The sequence below is a fragment of the Tachypleus tridentatus genome, chromosome 12, assembly GCF_004210375.1.
Source record: "Tachypleus tridentatus isolate NWPU-2018 chromosome 12, ASM421037v1, whole genome shotgun sequence".
NCBI classification, from domain to species: domain Eukaryota; kingdom Metazoa; phylum Arthropoda; class Merostomata; order Xiphosura; family Limulidae; genus Tachypleus; species Tachypleus tridentatus.
In genome coordinates, this window is record NC_134836.1 from 93,928,581 (window position 1) to 93,952,835 (window position 24,255).

A 24,255-nucleotide genomic window follows, 5' to 3' on the forward strand; every position below is an offset into this window, starting at 1 on the left:
AAGTTTTATGTCTATCACAGATTAAGACAAGTGATCAGTGGAAAATGGTAAAATTCACTGTTATTCTTGTTGAGAAGACAAAGAATGTGGTACAGAAAAGAGTTTACATCCTATGAATACGTCACCTAGTGGAGGATAATCAGAACTAGATAATAAAAGTTTCATTATTTTAGGATGTATTTAAATCATTAATAAGTTTATTTGTACTTCAATACTCTGCAAGGGGAACTATTTCTAAAACTATAGAAAATTAAGAAGCAAAGTTAGCCCTAATTGCGTCTTAGAATATTTATTGTTTTATTGTAGAATTTCACTCCTTTTGTCGATTTTATGCTGTCTGAACATTGCATTATAGATTACCGGACTTCTTTTTTTTTCAATAGGTGTCACATTACAGGTTTCTTTCTTTATTCAGTGATGTCGAGAAAACCCACTTGTAGAGAAATATATATGCAAAAACGGCTCTTCTATGTAAAATATTTTCTCAACCCAAACGAGCCGTTTTTGCATATATATAGGTTCCTTTATTGTAACTTTACTATTTCCACGAGCTAGTGTCCCAGTGCTTTAGCGATGAGTCTCAGTGCTTACAACACTAAAAACTGGGTTTTCATACTCAAGGTGGAGAAAGTACAGATAGCTCACAAACAAACAAAATGTCCAGGATAAGGTGCTTTAGTTACTTATTAATTAAATTTGAAATTCTCTGAAAGTAAACTATCCTCAGTTTGACTCAATAGTTTATAAGTTGTAAAAGTTTATAATATCTCTATTGTTTTGTAAAAAAAATATATATACTTATATATATATATACCTCCATAGTAATATTGATCGACAGTTTTCAACCATCCTACGTCATCATGAGTGTGGCAGATGAGATGAACATTCAACATTCCAGGTTTTCCTCGAGGACAATTCTGAAACAGTTAAATATTATATTTCGGAAAATATCAGAAGTCCATTTGTAAAACATCCATTTTTGGCTTTCGAGATGATTTGTAATGATAGCATTTTGGAGTTTGTAAACAAGACTAAATTTATCTCATATTAAAATAGTGATCTTTGTAATACTTTTTAGGACTTAGAATACCCCTAAAAACTGAAGGGTGTATTTCATAATCTGTAACGCCAAAATTCGGGTTTTATTACCTACTTGTGCAGCTTTATGATTAATAACAAGAAGAAAACAAATAAAAGAGAAATTGGATATGTTTATGAGTGCCTATAGATCACTTTGTGTGTTAATTTATTCTTTTGATCGTAAGTGCATATTTGTTAGTGTACGTTTAAGCAACTGTTTTAGTGTGTTAATGCAACAATTTGTGTTCATTCATATATTTCTTTATGCATTAGTGTGAACATACTTAGTTTTATGTTGTTTCTGCCGATGTTTCTTGTTGTATCTCTTATTTACTCGTACATACCATTAGGCTACTTAAAATGTATCTACTCATGTCTCTATATGCTAACGTTTCCAATAGAATGTGTGTCTTTATCTTCTTGGATATATCCGGTCGTTATCTGTCACTTAAAATACATTTGTGATTCCATGACAAGTAAGTACTCAACTGTACAAAAAGTAATTCAAAGAGATAACATCATACAACACAATAACTTAAACAAGCTTTGAAAACTTTTATAGCTTGACAGTGTACTATTTGATATCTGCAAAATGTATAAAAATGCTTTTGTTTATTTGTTGGTTTCGAATTTCGCGCAAAGCTACAAGAGCTATCTGCACGAACAGTTTCTAATTCAGCAAAGACTAGAGGGAAGGTCATCACCACCCGCTTGAGTTACTCTTTTACCAATGAATTGTGGGATTGACCGTTACATTTTACGTCCCCACGGCTGAAGGAGCGAGCAGGTTTGATGTAACGGGATTCTAACCCGCGACCCTCATATTACGAGTCGAGTGCACTAACTACCTGACCATAAAAATAACGTTTGTCATTCTCCATCTTTCTCCTTTTATGAAGTCTTCCAGTGGGACAGTGACAAATTTACGAGCTTACAACGCTAAAATCTAGGGTTTGGTTTCCCGCACTGAATATGCCAAATAGTCTAATGTGGCTTTGCGCTAAAAGAAATAAGCAAGAAACAAACTTTTTTTAAAAAACTTGATTAAATTAACGAATGTTGCTAAATTTATATCAAAATATTTATGGCTTCAGATTTTATGTAAAACGTTTAATTTGTTAGGAACTTAAATGAAAATATAGCTTATTAAAAACAGAAAACAACAAAAACTTCTAAAACATAGAACTGAAGGTTTCTTTATTTGTTTAAATTTCGCGCAAAGCTATCACGAGGGCTATCTGCGCTAGCCGTCCCTAATTTAGCAGTGTAAGACTAGAGGAAAGGCAGTTAGTCATCACCACTCACCACCAGCTCTTGGGCTACTTTTTTACCAACAATTAGTGGGACTGACTATAACATTATAACGCTCCCACTGCTGAAAGGGCGAGCATATTTAGTGCGACGAGGATTCGAACCCGCGACACTCGGATCACGAATTGAGTGTCTTGACCATCTGGCGGTATTTTATTTACTCGGTGGACTCAGCAGATAGCCCCTTATGGCTTTGCTACAAGAAAAACACATACACATACAATTTTATTTACTTGGGTTGGAATTATTGCTGTATTCGTGTATGAATATGGCTTGAGGGCGCTACGACAACTGTACTGAATTTATTTTATTTTGATGGGCGATAATGCTGTGTCCTAGCGCTTTACATATCGTCACTGAATATCTTGAGCTAGATACAACTGTACAATTGAATCGGCCAGCATTTTTTATTGTTACATACATTAAGCCTACACAACAAACGTGGAATCTGTTTCAGCGATAGATCCCACGTTTGTCTTATTCACTAGCCACATTGGAATACTGAAACAAATGAAGAAAGAGGAATACATTTCCTGCAATTTCTTCAAACTGGTAACGTTGTTGGGAAAACACTAGCCTCTCATAAAACCTACAACCTGTAATGTTGTTGGGAAAACACTGGCCTCTCTGGATGGATATACCGGCCATAAAATTAGACGAAAATACTATTTATTTTTTTAATGTTCTTAGGTCCTGATATCACTGTACACACTGTTTAATTACAAGACTCCTCATCGTGTTATAGATGTGCCTTAAAAATACAGTAAATTTGATTTTGTTTATAATAGGAGACGTACATTTTAATTACTCGTAAAATATACACAATATACACGTATTTGTACATGATTGATATTGCTTAATGCATAATAAAAAAACCTCAAGTGAACAAGAAGGGTACATAATTTGTACGCCATACAAACATACGTTTGTTCGAACAATGAATGACCTGTCTCTATTTAGCAGGTTGGTTTGGGTTGTTTTGAATTTCGCGCAAAATTACACGAGGGTTCTCTGCGCTAGCTGTTCCTAATTGAGCAGTGTAAGTAATAGTGTAGTTATAGTGTAACGGGATTGACCGTTACATTATAACGCCCCCTAGCTGAAAGTCCGAGCATATTGATGCGACGGGAGATTCGAACCCGCAACCCTCGGAGCGCCTTAACCACCAGGCCATGCTGGGCTTGTCTCTTTAGCAGAATCTTGTGAGAAAGAAAAACAGCAACCCCATACAAACGTTAATAATCGTTACAAACAGTAAGAGAACGATTTACAAAAAATAAAGTATAACACATCAAGAAATATCGTTTAAAACAAACCTCCTAATAGAAGTTTGTGATAACATTGTACTTGATTTACTTTCAGAAAGACTCAGGTTAATACTGTTTTGAATGCACGCTTCTGTGTAGGTTGCACGTTTTCCATAAAGTTATTTGAAACTTAATCTTTGTCGGATTCTCAACTCAGAAAATATCTTTTTCTACAAACTTTTCTGAATTAAATTATTTTTTTAACTTAAAATACTGTTCTCTTGAATATAGCCATTGGAATAACAGTTATTCTAATCCTGGAACACAGTAAATAATATTGTGATAACCGACCACCATATTTCCTAATTAAAAAGCTAGAGTTGTATTGAAATAACTCGGTTTCAACTATCCGTATAAATATTTGGGTCTGCAGTTAAACATTTAGGTTTACTCAGTGGCCAAAATCTGAGTTTTTAAAAGTATTTATTTTTAATGAAAATGTGCTATCAGAAAAGTCTTTCTTGTTCTAATGTCTGGAAATTGTAACAATTGATCTAAGAAATATGTTTGTCGATGGTACTCACTGATAGAGTAAAACATTATATATCCCCTATGTGATATTTTATACCTGAAGCTATTTGGCTCCAATATTTGTTGTTAAAATAAGCATCTTTCAAATTCATATACGTTTCTACCTATTAGAGGCTTAAGGACTTTTCATTCTATTTCTGGGTGACTGATTTATAGTGTATTTGTGAAGCTATTTTATTTCGCAGAGAAACGTATATTCCGTTTGATTAGCTTTTCAATATAACTTGAGCATTTTTCACATGGTTTCGTTAGCTTAATTGGTTTACCTTTTTAACACTAAAAAACATATAAAACTTGCCATTAATAAAGTAAAAAAATTCACTATTCTATTATGCTTTGTTTATTTCAAAGCTTGTTTTATTATTTTTAATGTATTCATTCTCGCACAAGTACAAAATATTTAGTATCGTATAAGTTCTTAAACCAAATAAAGAAAGATGAATAAACAAAACTATGTAGGTTTTTCAGAATCTACACAAAATTTTTGTACATTTCAAGCTTTAATATTTTCAATTATAATTTTGTTAAATGATTTCGAAAACGTGTTACTTGCTCTTTGATAGATTATTTAGAGAGTATTCATGATGAAACTTTGTAGAATGGACGGCAACTGCCTGTTGTGGAGACGAAAAACGGAAGACTTTCGAAACGTCGTCCTCTACACTTATGTCTCCACAACAGGCAGTTGTCGCTCATTCTACAAAGTTTCATCAACGTGTTACTTATTCAATCTGAAACACACGTGATATACAAAATATAAGTCTAAACCATGTTATCCAATGGAGGGCTCAACAACTGTGACATTTTAGAAAGAAGCTTATCGTAGGCTGGTTGTCCCGCTTCATAAAACTAGTTTAACAACTGTGCTAACATAGTTTTGATATTATGGAGCAATTTTCCTTTTAACTAATTCAATTTTCTCTATGACTGTGTTTACAAAGTTTACTTACTTGGTAACCACATGCTGGTTTATCTTGTTTCAAAGGTTTAGATGTACCCAGAGAAAGCAGGAGAGCAATTATTAATATCTGGGATACACTCATATTTTTTATCCGGTTATTCTATCAATGAATTGACGGGATCTCTCACCAACGTCAAATGGTATCTCAACTACACCACATACACATTCGTTCTACCTTACGAACGAATAGACTTTCCTGATTGGTCAATTTAGATGAGAACATTGATCTACTGGCCTTGAAATCCTTGTTCAAGTATCTTGAGTGTTTCTACTAGTGGTAGCAGCGATAAGATACGATATGATGAAACCAAATCTTATGATTATATACAAACATATGATTCTCTCTCGTAGAATTACTACCATAAAATAAGTCAGTTTTATTTTGCACTCATTTTAGAACTAATAACGTACGCGTAGTAAAAATGTATTACAACGTCTGGTTTAGTACGTCTGCGCGTTCAAAAAGAAGATGCTCATTAGATATAATCGAAAAGATTAAACCACTCAGCAAAAAAGTAAAGAAAATAAAAATGTTAACTGCGAATATATCTTAAGTAACCTCCTTAATGTAATAGTGATCTTTGTACGTAATAACTGTTTTAAAATGATAAATTATTTATAGTAAAGTAGGCTTAACATAACTTGAATAACACTCTATATAGAAAATATTCTAGTTTGAAAGCAAACCAAATCTTTGATCCAACTAACTTCAAGAAATGGACTATTGTTTTCCAAGTCCACACTATGTTATGTATAATACATGAGTGTCGAACATCAGTGCTAGTCAAGTTGCAAATTTATAGTTGGTATGTTACTTCTCAAAGATATGTTCAATATCGTATGATTGATCACTGTACTTTAAAGTTTCAAGAAAGATGATGTATTTTATTTATTCTGTGTTGATTACATTAATTAATATGACATGTTAGTGATGTCGAGAAACCCACTTGTTGAGAAATTTATATGCAAAAACGGCTCGTTTGGGTTGAGAAAATATTTTACATAGAAGAGCGACAACGTTTCGACCTTCTTCGGTCATCGTCAGGTTCACAAAGAAAGAGGTAACTCACCGGAAGCTGACCACATGTTTGAAAGGGGTTGTGTAACTGTGTGTCGAAATGTAGAGGGCGGTATTAGATGTTTGAATATATAATTTTATTTATTTTATTATATTAATATAGGTATAAAGGCGTTCCTTTATATTGGTTTATTTTGGGTTTAAGTTGTTGTATAAGTAAGGCTTCTTTAATTTTGCGTTTGTTTATGTTTGTTTCTTTATTTAGTATTTGAGTGTTTTCTATGGTTATGTTGTGTTTATTTGACTTGCAGTGTTCGAAAACGTGTGAAGGTGACTTTTATGTTCTTTGAATCTGGTTTCCATTTTCTACTTGTTTCTCAATATAGAAGTCGTGGCAGTTATCACATTGTATTTTATAAATAATGTTGGTGTGGTGTTTGTCAGTGTAGTTTTTACATAGTACAGACCTCAGTTTTGTGCCGGGTTTTTGAATAAATTTGGTGTTAACTGGAATGTCATATTTTGTTACTAATTTTTGCCAAATGTTGGTTATTTGTTTGCTGATGTCAGAATATATGGTATACAGCAGTATATGGTTTCGTGGTTTTTTGATTCGTGAGCTGTATTTACTTTAGTTGGTTGATTTTGCTTTCTGTCTAGATGTGTGCGTATAATGTTTTCTACGGTTTGTGGAGGAAACTTGTTGATGTTGATGAAGCATTGTTTTATTTTGTCTAATTCATCGTTAATTTTATCTGGTGAGCATAGTTTTATGGCTGTGTTTATTTGGTTTCTTAGTATGTTGAGTTTTTGTTTTGTTTCATGTGCTGAGTCCCAAGGAATGTATAGTCCAGTATGGGTGATTTTTCGGTGGATTTCTGTTTTGAATTGTGTGTTTTGAATATAAAATTATATATTCAAACATCTAATACCGCCCTCTACATTTCGACACACAGTTACACAACCCCTTTCAAACATGTGGTCAGCTTCCGGTGAGTTACCTCTTTCTTTGTGAACCTGACGATGACCGAAGAAGGTCGAAACGTTGTTCGCTCTTCTATGTAAAATATTTTCTCAACCCAAACGAGCCGTTTTTGCATATAAATGACATGTTAGTGTTGATTATATTAATTAATATGACATGTTATTAAGAGTTCAGAACGTGCACACATATGTAAGTAAACGACAGCACTAGATTTCTTTTTGTTAACCTGAAGATGACCTAAGAAGGTCGAACCGTTTTTCTCTGCTTTATTTTGGTAAAAGTGTTAATACTCATACCATCCGTCCTGAGATACATTTTCACTTCAAGTAGGTTTCTTGTCATCGCAAAGTGCTCAAAGATAAAGAAATGGACTAATGTTTTCAAAACCCAATCTATAAGTGCCTAACATCACGCTACTCATGTAAGAACTTATACTTGATATATTACATCTCAAGAGGTGTGCTGATTAATATAGTGTTTACACAACTGTATTTTACCGATCGGTCCATTTTATCATATTGTTTCAAAGAGACAATAACACTCAAAATATGGACAGGATTAAAGTTAATAAAAAAAGACTATTTATTTATTTTATTTTAGTGACTTTATGTAACATGATTTATAATTAATAACATGTATACTAACATGAAAGGTATTAGTATGTTAAATAATGAAACTACTGAAGACATGGATCAAAATTTGCTGTAAGAAGTAGCATCCCATAGTAATTATACGAAACCGATTAGGTACAGAAATTCCTATAGCTAAACCGAATGGTGCTGCTGTTAGGCTTGGATAACATTACATAAATATAGGTTTTTGTGCTGACTAATTAGTTTCTAATAAAAAAACATTAATACGAAAGGAATAGTATTATTCATATATTATTATTAATCCCTGACTTTTGTAAAATTTGCTTTTGTGTTTGCTATTTATTTCGTGTAAAGCCACACGACGGCTATCTGCGTTAGTCGTCCCTAATTTAGCAGTGTAAGACTAGAGGGAAGGCAGCTAGTCATCACTACCCACCGACAACGCTTTGACTACTCCTTTACCAACGAATAGTGGGATTGAACGTAGCTTTTTAATGCTCTCACGGTTGAAGTGACGAGCATGTTTAGTGTGACGGAGATTCGAACCCGGGGCCCTCATATTGCGAATCGAATGCTTCAACCACCTGGGCATGCCGGGCATTATCCATGAGGAGATACATACAAAGTTTTAGTTTTATATTTTGCGTTTTGAAGTTTTTACGGGCATGTCTGTGTTTTTTACCACTATTTTATCATGCCGGTGCCCTTATTTTTGCAACACACAAATTATATCTCTAATATAGCAGCTCTCTTTGCATATCCAGTTATTCTTACGCTAGCAAGCTATTAGAGCAAGTAATTGTACAATGAATTGCATTGTCACATTCATCAAGAATGAAAGGTCCATCTTAGATGTCCATGAGTGCTAATGTTTTATTTGAACTCATCAAAAAATACAGTTTAAAGACATTAAAGAAAAATTATCTAACAATATTGCTTTTAAAATGATATCACTTTGAGTTTATTGGCATGCATTATTTCAACTTACACTAGAACCAATAATTATGCCTATGATACACTACAATAATGCTTTAATTTTTATGCAGGAGATAAAGCGATTTATAGTTATTATACTTACAATATTAAAGTTATACTATGGTGCTTTGAATACAAAGTTTATTGTCGACCTTTTTGTTGTTATTTATTATATTTAATTAATTAAACGTTAAAATGTTTAGATGGGAATCAAATCAAGTTCTTATGAAGACAAGGAAAATTTATGACTATTGTTGTACTTGAGCTAAATGAGACTGGCCTGAGATTTTTTATTCAGGTTGAATCATATAAGGCTAACTCGAACCTCATATATTTATACCATAAGAATGAAATAATATTGACTAGAATTTTATATATGTATACCAGTAGAATAAAAAACAAACTCTAAATGGAACTTTATTTCATTGTGAGGCCCGGCATGGCCAGGTAGGTTAAGGTGTGCAACTTGTAATCTGAAGGTCGCGGGTTCGCATTCCCGTCACACCAAACATGCTCGCCCTTTCAGTCGTGGGGGATTATAATGTGACGGTCGATCCCACTATTTGTTGGTAAAAGAGTAGTCCAAGAGTTGGCGGTGGGTGGTGAGAACTAGCAGCCTTCCCTCTAGTCTTACACTGCTAAATTAGGGACGGCTAGCGCAGATAGCCCTCGAGTAGCTTTGCGCGAAATTCAGAAAACAAACATATTCCATTGTGTTGGAAGAAACAAAGGAGATTTAAATCGTACAATATCATGCTATTGAAATGAAATAAAAATGAACTAAACCTTTAACATTATTCAATTACTTAATAAACAAAAAAGCTTAATTAAACCTTATGCTTACGTACCATAACTTTAAACAAGGTTATTTACATATACCAATTTAACCAAAAAAAGAATTACGTAAATTTTATGGTTTATGAGATGATGGAACTAATATGGCTGACTTGTAACATGTGTTGTTAAGCCAGTTTAACTAAACGAGACATAACTAAGGCATATGCATCATCCTAAATTGAAACACATTGTACGTTTGTCTGTGAATTCCTTTTATTGTGTTACAGCCATCAGGACCAACTTTGGCAGGCGGACTCGGAGTGACCCGTGAGATGTCTTTATCTGTATGGCATATCCCCTGCTGAGGGGGGCTAAAACATATTATTTAAGCATAATATTAGACCGTTCACGGTCTCCCTTTGGCTCTACTTGAGAGGGGTGTTATGACTGATATTGAGGCAAAAGTGCTCAGGTACCAAAGAAAATTGTCTTAAAAGGGTTTGTTTATCAGCATAACCACCCGTAGGGGTAGTAACATAATTAACTGAGGATAACGGAAAAGCTACATCTGCATGTTGGAGCTTCTGTGGATCGTGGGGGGCTTTGAAGCACGGGATGAATTAGGGCATTGTAAGCTAGTAGGTGTAATGTTTATTTTAGATTATAGTATATTTCTAAGAATAATACAACTTTGTCACTTCTTTATTACTGAGCATATTACGTGCGTATTAATTATTGTAAAAAATTTGACTGAAAAAAGGAATTAATCTGTCTGTAACTCTGTAATGTGGTCGAAAGAAAGTAAAAATCATTTAAGATTGAATGTACGTTATTAATGTAAGTTAATTAATGTATAATATTAAGGTTTGGTAATGAATATATATTGTTAATGTATGTTAACGAAACAGCGTTACAAATCACTTCACACTATACTGTAAAATGTTATCTAAGATTTTTTTCTTAATGAAAGGCTATTTTTTCTTTCAAAGGGAATTTTGAACAAGTTTTTGCTCCAGATAAGATCTTTCACACAATCTTGGACAAAATGTTTGAATGCTCTTCTATACTGATGTAAGGTACTCCAGTATATTGTTTCCAGAATCCTAAAGCTGACGTTGTGTCATATTTTTAAATGAGTACTGTTTCTGGCTTATTAGATCTGATGGTAGGATTGGTGTTCGTCGTTTTCCTGAAGAACAAATGAGGAAAGACTCTATTTCCCACATTTTTTTTTTTTTACATTTGATCTAAAAACTAAAAAACAACTTAAATGATAAATGTATAGTAGTTAATGCTCTGCACGTTTTATGACTTTTAATTGACATGTTAGAGTTGAAAAGAAGCAAAAAATGACATCATAATTCTTATAGCCTACCTTGAAGATAAATGTAGAAGATTGGAATTAAATTATCATACATACCTAAATCAATAAGTTTGGAAGATAAGTCGACAAAGTAAATGAGCTAATTTGGACTCGGTTGGTTTCAGTTGAAAAAAATGAAACGTTTTAATACAAAGTTTTAAAGGGTGTACTAATGTGTACCAGGAGACTCACTGTGGTCATTTTGAGTGTTGTGTTTGAAAACGGTTTGATGCCGTGAGTTTTCGACAAATACAGTTAAGAAACTAAAATCCAAACGTTTGTTGAATACATTAAGAACCTGAATTTGTTTGGTTATATTAGTATGTTTAATACTGGAGTGAAGGTTAATTAACAAAGTAAAAAAATCGATGAAAGTGTTGTTCACAAGTTTAACCTACTACAAAGGAACAAACAAAATAGTGTTAGTTGCAATTCAGAAAAAAGACAACTTAGGACTAAATAACTAAAACAACTATGCGTATTCTATCAATCTGAGTACCATTATCATTAGTGAATATTATAACATGTGTATTACGAAACTATTTTGTGTGTGTTGACCAATATAACTTCATCTTTAGCTTTCTAATAATCATGGTTTACATAAGTTGTAAACTGTATTTTGGGCACTCTTGGATCGAGCACAGAAAACACTCCTAATTACTTGTTTTCTTTTTCAGGCAGCTCGTAAAAATCTGATGATACCGGAATAAACCCAGAAAAGTGTTCTGATAAGTGTTATCTCATTTCAGTCGTTCTCTCCTGAAGAAACTAACTACTTAGTATTAATTACAGTTATACATTAATTTACCTTTTAAAACTTAGAGAAAAATGGAATCGATTTTTTTACTGTTTAAAGGAATTTAAATCTAAAATGTTATGCCATAAGGGGTAAATTTTACAAAATCATAATGAAGAATTATAGTTTAATGAATATGTAATTGAAATTAAGGCTACTTTCATTTGAATTATTTTAGAGTAGATATTTTCTTGGTTTTAATGATCAAAATGAATTTCATGTTCACGGTCTCAAGTTTAAGAAAGCAGATGAAATTTTGGTATCCTTCTCTTTGTTTTTATTAAGCCAAATGTAACGCTATCTGCAAGTTGTTTCAAATTTCTTTTTCAGTTTCTGGAAAGGAAATAAGTTTATGTATTAGAGTTTATAGTGTTGCTGTCTCCTATACACGGTAGGTATTCAGTGAAAAATAAGATTTTCATTTATCAAAGTTTCGAGCCGCGACACTTCAACATGCTGTACAATTTGAACCGAGACCATGTTAAAAAGTGACTGTCAGTTCCATTATTTGGTGGATGCTGTTGACTGGCTGTCTTCCCTCTTGTCAATGATTCACGATTAAAACATCTATATGTGAGCTCTAATAGTCTGTGATTTGATTGCATTTAGCCCATGTATCGCACAATGTGTTGTCCTTATAGGAAATTCCAGTTCTAGTTCCTGTCCTATACATTGGATACGAGTGCAATGTGGCCGACGAATAACTGTGTTAATAATTCGTTATCCGTCATTTTCTATAAAATGCTCTCCGGTAATATGATAAAAGGCAAGTCTCATATTACTAGGCGTGTAGCGACTTAAAATAATAAGTTATAGTACTTTCCCATGTCGTTATTTATTCCTGACCTAGTACCCTGCGACTAGCTTCTGTTTATGTTTCTAGAACAATCTGCGCGGACAACACCTTAAGATATCTAATGTTCTTCATACCGCTGTAATCAATAGGCTTCATAAGGTAAACCAAGGTTTTATCGTTCTGGTGCAGTTGAACTCAAATGAATAAAAATATAAAGCATTGTTCATTTTGAAAACTCCGTGCTTGGTTACTCACATTTTAGACGAACTGTTACACGTTTGTTGAATGTGAACTGACGTATCTAAAAACGCTATTTTAATTTTTAGTGCTATAAATACAAAATATATTAAAACTGAATCACTCGTTATTTTTTGTTTAATGTTCGTTTTTTACAAAATGTTGTTTTTTATTTACTTTGTCTTGTTCGAGGTGTTTTTCTTATCAATTATCGAAAACAGCAGCATTTTTATCCATTAAAAATGTCTATACCAAAAACGAAGAAATATCGATTATCGCTCAAAAATTAAGTTGTCATCAACGTGAGCTGACTTTAGACACAATAGATGTGAAATTAATGAAAAATGTTGATCATTCTCACCAGCTTTTAGGATTAGATCATATGTTTCGGTGAGTTTTCATTGTAAACTTCGATCTCACATATACTTATTAATCCCAGTTCAGTACTGCAATTTATTCTAAGATCTTATATATTATGTGTGTTTGTGAGAGATTGAGTGAAAGTCCAAAGGAACGTGTAACAGTGTGTGAACCACACCTCATCTGCCATGTTCAGTGCCGACAAAGATTTTCACTAATACACGGGACCCACATGGCCAGGTGATTAAGGCGCTGGGCTCATAATCCGAGGGTCGCGGGTTCGAATCTTCGTCATACCAAACATGCTCGCTCTTTCAGCATTGTAATGTGACGGTCAATCCCACTACTCATTGGTAAAAGAGTAGCCCAAGATTTGACGGTGGGTGGTGATGACTAGCTGCCTACCCTTCAGGCTTATACTGCTGAATTAGGGACGGCCAGCGCAGATAGCCCTCGAATAGCTTTGCGCGAAATTCAAAACAAACGAAACCAAACCACTAATACACATCCTGACTGAAACTTCCAGTTCTGATTCCTGTCTCACACACTGGATATGAGTGCTATGTGGCTGATGAGTAACAGTGTTGGCCTGTCCATTTTTATGAGATGGTATCCTGTAGTATGTTATATGCCAAAGTTCTGGGGATGCGAATGACATAACAGTGGTCTAGACGCTATTCATATTTACACTCATCCAGAACAACTACTAGCAAAAAAAGTGTAAGAAAAAACGACTGTTTACTACGTATTCTGAAACTGAAATCTCATGGTCATATCTTATGGTTAGTGTTACGAGATGCAAAGGAGAAAGTTGAAGGTCCGAGCCTGTGTAATGAGAATCAGTATTACTATTTAGTTAAGAGGAGTATTGTCAGAAGTAGATGCCTCTGATTGGTTGACTTCCTTCTTTTCACTAGTTCTAAGTTAAGGGCAACTGTTCGTGAATCTTGGCACCACCTACAATATACCCTTTGGGTTTGAAAATATCATGTTTAGCCACTTCATTCACTGTTCCTTACTTTTATGTATTAAAGGACAATGCCAGCTCATTGTAAATGACTACTATAGATTATATTATTTGAATAACAGCAAAAATTAATCACTTTAAACCAATTCTTTATTTAAGGAACTATGACTTATAAACTAGCCCAGAGCAAGACAGACGAAGTTTAAAAGTATTTTTAACAATGTGAAAGTTTGATTAGAAACATGATTGATAAGACATTAAACGGCTTCTTTCGTCGTTTGAAACTTTTGCTAATATCGTATAGAAAGTTTCGCTTCTGTCACATTACGTTTAGTACTGAAATAATAGCTATTTATCACAAATAGCGACATTTAACTCGATACCACGAAATGATGTCCTTAACGCTTTATAAACGTTTTTTAAAAAAAGCAAAAAGTGTGCATTTCGCAATAAATACCTTACTCTTATAATAATATGATATGTTTGACGAGCCACAACAATGACTGCAAAATGAGTGTACAAGATGACCAGTTAAGCATATTTCAGACAAGCTACACCAGTGTGTAGTTTGACGGAAATGTAAACAACAATGAATTTAAACAACAACTGACTGAGTGCTGTTGTTCCCAAAACTACCTGCTCATTTATATACTAACATTATCACCACGTTCCCTAGACGCGGCCCGGCATGGCCTAGCGCGTAAGGCGTGCGACTCGTAATCCGAGGGTCGCGGGTTCGCGCCCGCGTCGCGCTAAACATGCTCGCCCTCCCAGCCGTGGGGGTGTATAATGTGACGGTCAATCCCACTATTCGTTGGTAAAGAGTAGCCCAAGAGTTGGCGGTGGGTGGTGATGACTAGCTGCCTTCCCTCTAGTCTTACACTTCTAAATTAGGGACGGCTAGCACAGATAGCCCTCGAGTAGCTTTGTGCGAAATTTCCAAACAAATCCAACCCTAGACGCTCTGGGTTACGTTACATTATAATTATTTGTATCTTAAAGAGAGTATTAGCTTTCATAACTGGTATAAACCACTATCTTCTTCGGTTAAATTTTATAATAAAACATCAGATCATAAACAAAAACGAATAGTATAGAATAGACTAAAGTATGTGCAGTAGTGTTATCTCTGCATCAGAATATTTAGGGTTTTCAGGTAACATTTGTTTTTGAGTCTTAGCTGAACAAATGAAATTGCACTGGGTAGAATTTCCAAGGGATGTTGTCCCAGAGACCACATACAATGTCCAATTATATTACAAGGTACATGAAATTGTCATGTTTTATTTTGTGACAGTTCGTACACACATTTCACTCTTGACTGAGTAAAAATATTTTGTTATCAAAGTGTTAGTATAAAAGGTTTTCCTTCTCATCTCAGAAGCAGTCTCAAACTTACATTTGTTTACAAACCACAAAGAAACCTGGTGGTGATGAAGACCTGGGTAAAACAAACGTTTATTTTACTTTCTAAAGAGTAGAGAATTTTAAGTAAAAATTTTACAATACTATTTTGAAACAATAATATTTATTAACTATGAAGAAATAATTACCACTAACAACAGCCTTGTCGGCCTAATTTTGTTTTGTATGCTGATGTCTTTATTTCTCCGTAATAGCTGCGTCTGCTTGTTGTTTTTACTGCCATGATTGCAGTAGCTTACGGAGGTTATGGTGGATATGGGAGAGGCTATGGTGGATATGGGAGAGGTTATGGTGGATATGGTCGTGGTTATGGACGTTACGGAGGCGGTTATGGTGGTCATGGGCTTGGATATGGTGGTTATCACTAGTGAATACGTAAGCATTGTCTCTTTACCTTACCTAGTTAGGTCAAAGTAAATAACGTTATATATGTATGTTCATGACTTTACGTTAAAGTTTCTATAGTTGTAAGAAACATTATAAAACCTCGGTAGGCCGGGACGTATGTGCCAAGATAAGAATAAGTTACAAGTTCCGTGATTTAGAAAAAAGATGTCTTATTCTGCGTTAAAAAAATAATGAATAACCACAAAATAAAAATGAAACACTAATTTCGTGCAAAATAATGCTATTTAAGTTTCCTAATTTTGATTATTTTTGAGAAAAACAAGGATTTGAAGGAAATGCTTTTTTATATACTTTTCCATTTAGCGTTTTGTCAAGAGAGTGAAAAACAACTTATGTGTATTCAAATTTAAAGCCTCAATATAAGTAAACCATGAAACTGAATGTTTTCTTTTGTCGTTTTGTTTTAGCTTTATCGAATTCCACCAGAAGTGTAAGAAATTGTGAAACAGCAGACAAATGCATCTCATTTAATATTTTCTCAAAAAATTTAATATGCATATTTCTATTTTATATAAGAAAGACGACAGGTGGAGTTTAACACGTTTGTGTTTATGTCACCAGTTTGTTGAAATGTAACTCTGTTGTTTAACAATATTTTTCAATAAAAAGTCATTTAGTTGATTTAAGAGATGTCAGGACAATCATATATATATATATATACTTGCTTTACATTTCAAACAAATTCATTACTGACACACATTACATAATATACAGATCAAAATTTGTTACAGTTGGAAATCTGATGAGCTATTAACCATAATTTGAAAACTTACTTGAGTGAATTCATGAGGCCATATTTAATTACGCATAGTGCTAGTAATGAGCGCTATTTGTGATAGACTTTGATAGATATATGAAGTATAAATTCCTATTCATCAGAACCTTTGGTGTACGTTTATTTTAGGGTAATTTGACATACATAGTTGGCCTATAGAAATTAAAATATTATGTTTCTGTTTGTTTGTTTGTTTTTTGAATTTCGCACAAAGCTACACGAGGGCTATCTGTGCTAGTCGTCCCTAATTTAGCAGGACTAGAGGGAAGGCATCTAGTCATCATCACCCACCGCCAACTCTTGGGCTACTCTTTTACCAACGAATAGTGGGATTGACCGTCACATTATAACGCCCCCACGGCTGAAATGGCGAGCATTTTTGGGGCGACCGGGATGCAAACCCGCGACTCTCAGATTACGAGTCGCACGCCTTAACACGGCCATGCCGTGCCATTATTGTGTTTCTACCTGAAGATACCCCTTAACGATACGATACTACTAATATTTTGGCTATTTGGTATAGTTATTTATTCTCAACAAATTATGTATATTTTTTATGAGGCTTGGCATTAATTAAATCCAAAAATAAATATCTCATGTGAAACATTTTAAACTCTCTAAATAAAATATAACAGTTATGTATATATATAATATTTAAATCTGCATTCTGTCTTTTTCGATAATTGGCTATAAAATCAGTTTTCATCTATGTGTAATTTTTTATCAAAGACTGTTTGCAAAATAAAAAAAACAAAACAGAAAAACTTGTATCAAAATTTACAAATTTTGTTTTAGAAATTTAGAACCATTAAGTCAGGATTATAAAGATCCAACTGTCAGTTAAGTCAAAGTAGTAATTACAATTATGTTCACACTCCAGACGCATTGCTACATGACTGAACTGAACGTAGTTCCTTAAAGTGCCTTTATTAAACAGACATTATTTCAATATGATATGGAAAATGAGAAATGCAGTTTATATTGTAACTTGACATCAGGTATACACTATTGATAACCTGGTAAATAATTTTACCCCAGGTTTTATAGCAATTTCAAAAAAAGCCACGGTTTGTTGAGGTTTTTTTTTGTTTTATTTAAAAGATATAGCGTTAACCATATCTTATATACCATAAGTATATACAGTGAACATAAAGCTTACTGGTACCAAATGTTAGTAAAAACTGTATCTCACATATTGAACACAATCTTACATATTAAACCATCTTGATTACTAAGAAATGATTCTCACGTATTGAGCACAATCTAACGTATTAGACTATCATGATTAGTAAGATGTGAATCTTACATAATGAACACAATCTAACGTATTAGACCATCTTGATTACTAAGAACTGATTCTCATGTATTGAGCACAATCTAATGTATTAGACCATCAAGATTAGTAAGACCTAAACCTCACATATTGAACACAATATTACATATTAGACCATCTTGATTACTAAGAACCGATTCTCACGTATTGAGCACAATCTAACGTATTAGACTATCATGATTAGTAAGATGTGAATCTCGCATATTGAACACAATCAAATGTATTAGACTATCATGATTATTAAGACCTAAATTTGACATACTGAACACAATCTTACATATTAGACTATTATGATTAGTAAGATCTGAATCTCACGTATTGAATATATACTAACGTATTAGACTATCATGAGTCGTAAGATCTGAATGTCACATATTGAATACAATTTAACGAATTAGACTATCATGAGTAGTAAGATCTGAATGTCACATATTGAATACAATTTAAATTAGACTATCATGAGTAGTAAGATCTGAATGTCACATATTGAATACAATTTAACGTATTAGACTATCATGAGTAGTAAGATCTGAATGTCACATATTGAATACAATTTAACGTATTACACTATCATGATTAATTAGAAATTAATATCGCAAGTGGGCTTGATCAGTTTTAGATGTGAAAGTATTTGAAACTTATATTACAAAGTAAGATACAATGGAATATTATATAGAAAAAATGGTAAATTTTACAGTTATAAGGAAGAGATATAAGTGTGAGTTTTCTAAAAAACTACCCACAAAGAATAGGAGTTTAATACCATTAATGTTATGTTAATGACCTTTGTTGAACCAATTATGAAGAATCTCTAAATGAGATTTGGAATGCTTGTCTTGCTTTTGACGTCACTGTTCTTGTCACTTGTCGATATATTTATAAAAATTATTACTTATTAGTAGTTTCGAAATTAATTGGTAGAAATAATTTCCAAGAATTAGCAAATACTTACTGGAAAAACTAAAATTTGTAACAAAAGGTAAATTTGAATACTGTAAAATTTTACGACTGTTACATGAAGGCAGTTGAGAAATGTTATTTATTGAGTTAAACAGGTTAAATGGTAAACAATGACAAAGTACAGTATGCGTGGTTTACAGATCTAGTAGACCTAAGGATGTTTGTTTTGTTTGTTTGTTTTTTTGAATTTCGCACAAAGCTACACGAGGGCTATCCGCGTTAGCCGTCCCTAATTTTGCAGTGTAAGACTAGAGGAAAGGCAGCTAGTCATCACCATCCACCGCCAACTCTTGGGCTACTCTTTTACCAACGAATAGTGGGATTGACCGTCACATTATAACGCCCCAACGGCTGAAAGGGCGAGCATGTTAGGCGCGACGGGAATGCGAACCCGCGACCCTCGGATTACGAGTCGCACGCCTTAACGCGCTTGGCCATGCCGGGCCAGACCTAAGGATTAAAACTCAGTGAAATTAATGTCACTGGTTCGTAAATAACAAATAAATACTTATTTTAACACACTGTCTTCTAAGCCTATTTTGCGATACTTTCCAGGGTTCCACTAAAGAAGAAATAGGTTGTCTTAGGAAAGACACATTGTCCTGATGTCACACTTTCATTTGTATATGTATTGTTGTGTCCGAGAAAATAGAGCACGACTTACGGGTGGGTCGTGTGGGGGTCAACACGTTAAAGAAGGTTGTAAAATATAATTTCGTGACCGTGAGATTTTGACAATGTAGCCTTTTAGTATATTTATCGGACACAAAAGTAACTCTTTCTTTTTTCTCAAATCTCATGACCATCAATTGAGATAAATTTAAAGTACATATATTATATACTTTAGATAAAACATCGCCGTTAGTATAGAATCTCGTTAAGGGTTTGGACCCAGTTAGTTTAATTTCGATGTATGACATCACACTTCACGTCACGTGGCTGATCTTCTCCAGTATTGTTTGTTTGTTTTTAGAATTTTGCGCAAAGCGACACACGGGCTACCTGTACTTAATTATCCGTACTATATTAATTTAGCAGTGTGAGACGAGCAGTTAGTCATCACTACCGACCGCCAACTCTTGGGCTACTCTTTTATGAACGAATAGTGGGATTGAGCGTAACTTTATAACGCCCCCACGGCTGAAAGGGCGAGCATGTTTAGTGCGACCGGGATTCGAACCCGCGACTTTCAGATTTCGATTCGAACGCCTTAACCACCTGTCCATGCCGGGCCATAACAACATATAAGCGAGTCACTTATAGGCAAGTTAAAAATCAGGCATAATTAAAAATAGAAACATAAGCAGAGAAGTTTGAAGTTAGGATAAATACATAAGTATTTATTACATTAAGCTGATAGATAATCATACTGAAAGTTAATATAAATCAGTAAAAATATAAAAAAATGTAATCTATATAAGTTACAAACAGAGCGATTTTCTTCCAAAATCCTTTCAATGACGCAACGGTAATCTTGAATGTCTAAAACGCCAGTATTTAATCCCTGCTGTGGATATAGTGAAGATAACCCATTGAGCAACTTTGAACTGTAACAAGAAAGAGCAAATTTTTCGAAAATAAAATTAACAGCTATAACTAGGTAAGTATATTAATAGAAGTAAAAATCTGAGCTGAAACTATATTCCTGTTACTTCTTTGTACTTTTACTCTGAATACTACATAAACCTTAAGTTAAAATATACTTTTATTTTACTCTTTGGTGAACTTAGAATTAAGTTGTTTATATCCTAGTAGCAAGGAACTAGAAGAAACTTACAAATTCAGAACAAAATATCTTTCAGGTTTATTCTGTGAAACATAATGACCTTAAAAATACGGAGTTAGATTTAAATTTGTAAATAAAATATTTCGATTAGACTTCGATATTTAATCTTTAAATTCTGAACCAACATTTTGGGTCTTAAGCGAGACTTCAGGATTGAAGCTTGTTTCTTTTTCATGAGAAAAAAATTACCTCTTTACAATAGGAGGAAAACATGGAAAACAAAGCAGAATTAAAAAAATACGTTTGTAGTAAAAAGTGTCTTGGTAAATAGTATGCAAACAATAATATTTGTTTATTAGGAGGTTTCACACTTTGTGTAAAGTGAAAGTGAAATAATTGTTCGTAATACCAATATGATAAAATGAGAACTAAACGTATACAGCAGTGTTTGTGAATTTTTTACCTTATTTTAAATTGTTATATATATAGGGTTATGTTTAATTAATTATTATATATATTTTTAAAAATATATTAGTTACACTTTTTCGTTAATATCTCGTAAATAAGTTTATATAAAACTTATATAAAGAACTTTATATAAAGTTTTTATATAAAGAACTATATATTTACGATGAGTATTTCATACTGGCTTATTTTCAATAAAACTGAGTTTCTATCACAATTTTGAGTTTATAAAAGCAATTGGGGTCGTTTATATATTTGTGTCCTTATGTTCTAACTTAAAATATTACAGTTACAATTCAACATTTTCTCTTTTTGCAGTTAGTGTTAAATATATAAGTTTCATTCTCCTATCTAAAGAAACAGTCGTCGTGTGTTATTTGGCATTCTCCTGAATACCTTAATTGTTTCTATGTAACTAGAATAATAAATAACCTTACTTACTTTTATCGGTGTTTTAGTGCTGATATAATATGTGATTGAGAAGAATACAAAGCATAATGTAGTATAATTAGAGATACAGCAAAATGAAAGGGGGCGCCTTTTCAAACTCTATGTTTATTACGAAAAAATCCCCACAATTGCATTACGGAATAAAAAAAAATATGTGTGTTTTTCTTATTGCAAAGCCACATCGGTCTGTTTGCTGAGTCCACCGAAGGGAATTGAACCGCTGATTTTAGCGTTGTAAATCTGCAGACTGACCGCTGTACTAGCGAGCGGTGAAAAGAAAAGTAAACCGAATAATATAAATGTTGTGTTTATGTTTGTAAGTCTATTATTATTTTTTTAATGATTGGATAATATGTAAGAAAATTGAACGCATATTATTCATGTATTTTAGGCTTACATAACATATACAAAACACAAGTGGTGATTCTTACTTATGTTGCTAATAGCAACCGTCTCCGTTACTCCTATTAAGATAAAGATATTTACCAGGATGTCCATCATGGCCTCCATAACCACAACCTTATCCATCATAACTGTCATAGGATCTACAGTAACAACGATAATTTCCTGCAGCTCAAACAACAACAAAAAACAACACAATCAGGTGCAAGGAATAAAACCACACTCTTATGTGTAAAACAGGGTCTACACGTTTGTTGTTAGTGTTACAGTGAAAGGGTTAAGTGTGTATTCCTGACCAACAAATGAAAGTTTACATTCGAATAAGAACTGATAACCTGAATTTTACTTCAGCTACTATTCTTAAGAACAGTTAATGGTAATTGAATGTCTTTACCCTTTACACTGTTCGTGCAGAATTTCAAGTACCATCATCTATTAATTCTTCAGTTCATTCGTTTAAATAGGAGTCACGATATAAATCTGACCAATGATCATTTTGATTCATGTAACAGTCACTGTTTAATAGCTTTACCAAAATATCCAAGCTTTCTTGGTAATTCAGTTTCTTAATGTTTTGCTATGCACCTTGTTACTAAAATTGCTTTAATGATAAGAAGAAAAACTTTTGATACCAATTCACAGACAAGGTACCGCTGCTCATTGAAGAGTAAAATGTGTGTACATACTGTCACAAGGTAATACATGGTACCTCTCGTGCCTTGAAGTATAATAAGACATTCTTTACGGTTCTCAGGATTGCCATATTTAAATATTGTACTTTGTTTTAACTTTATGTATCGAACTAAGATTCAAAATAACATTCTTGAACCTTACTGAGAGACGTGCTTTAGATTGCAGTAGAGCGTGAAAGCACTAATACACCTATTTTCGTCAGTTAAGTTACGTTTTCGTTTTTGTTCAGCAAATGACATTTTAATTTATTACCTGGGATTTTTTTTGCATAGTTTAATGAAGGAACTCATCTTAACGGATTGATATTTATTCTAATTGTTATTTTACGACTCAAGCAATCAAATAAGTTATAATTAATCACGCCAGTGGGTGACATGCAAAAGTGGCATGAGACTCCTTTTGAAATGTGAGAAGAAATTTTGAAAAAATAACCTTAGTTTCTGATATGTTCTTCACGTTATCTGTAGATTATTACTAAACCTAAAAAAATTGCAGAAATAAGTATAGAATTAGTTAACTATGAATAATTTTCATGTATCTAGTTTTCCGCGATACTGAGCATGCGTTATAGTATCTCTGTTTCATCACATATTTCTGGCGTTTAGTAATTTTAATCTGAACGGGACCTTGCATGATATGTAGGTTAAAGAGATAGGTGAACAGCCCCTCATATTCAGGTACATCCATTCCTAATTTTGAGCTACAGATAGCATGTAAGGCTGCATATCACCAGTATCCGCTGTCCTAGGAGAATTGTACGTTCTCGAATCGAACAATGGGATTTATTTTCGTAGCGCAATTACACATTAGATTACGGAAAGTGCTCTGTGATATCGCTGTGTAAACCTAAAAATATCCATCCTAGACCTAATGTATTTTTAAAAACCTGTTTGTAGGGTAAAAAGTAAAATAGATGTACTTTATGGTAAAAGATCGTGATTCAACGAGTGTTTTTTTCTTCAAACGATGTAAATTTGTTAATGATTCAACATTAATTTCACAAATGTACCTTTACAAACGTCTGTTCTGTGATGTCGCAAGAACTTTTATATGCGTAACGTTTTTATCAAAAATTGTTTGTAATTATGAACTGACGCTTAATCCAAGAATCGCTTCTCAGTTCTTTAATCGATAAAAGAGTCACTTTGTAACAGTTTGAATTGAATTTGAAAGAATCGTAAAGGAAAATTAATGAAAATGCGCCTCAAACTAAGCTCACATTAAGTGTTGAAAAATGTTTGACACAGGTAACGTTTTTCTCTTTGAAACTTTGTACTTGATTTTCGTGTGCCCCTTGAAATTAATGTTGAACTTACGTTTACTTCTAAAAGACGAATATAACACCATAGGCACGTTATATATGTGTGTATGGTTTGGTTTGAATTTCGGGCGAAGCTACACGCGGGCTATCTGCGCTAGACGTCCTTAAGCAGCTAGTCATCACCACCCACCGCCAACTATTGCGCTGCTCTTTTACCAAAGAACAGTGGGACTAATCGTCACATTATAACGCCCTCACGACTGAAAGAGGGAGCATGTTTGGTGCGATGAGGATTCGAAC

The 24,255-nt window shown here is 33.4% G+C and overlaps 1 protein-coding gene across 1 annotated transcript in view; it reads right to left on the reverse strand.

Annotated features, from left to right (window-relative positions):
- LOC143234030 (lysosomal alpha-mannosidase-like) overlaps positions 1-5,360 on the reverse strand; it is a 63,143-nt gene extending 57,783 nt beyond the window's left edge. The window contains 2 exon segments of the mRNA XM_076471043.1: positions 815-917; positions 5,180-5,360. Coding sequence (XP_076327158.1) covers positions 815-917; positions 5,180-5,272 — 196 coding nt within the window. The 5' untranslated portion in view covers positions 5,273-5,360.
- Positions 5,361-24,255: the final 18,895 nt, after the last annotated feature.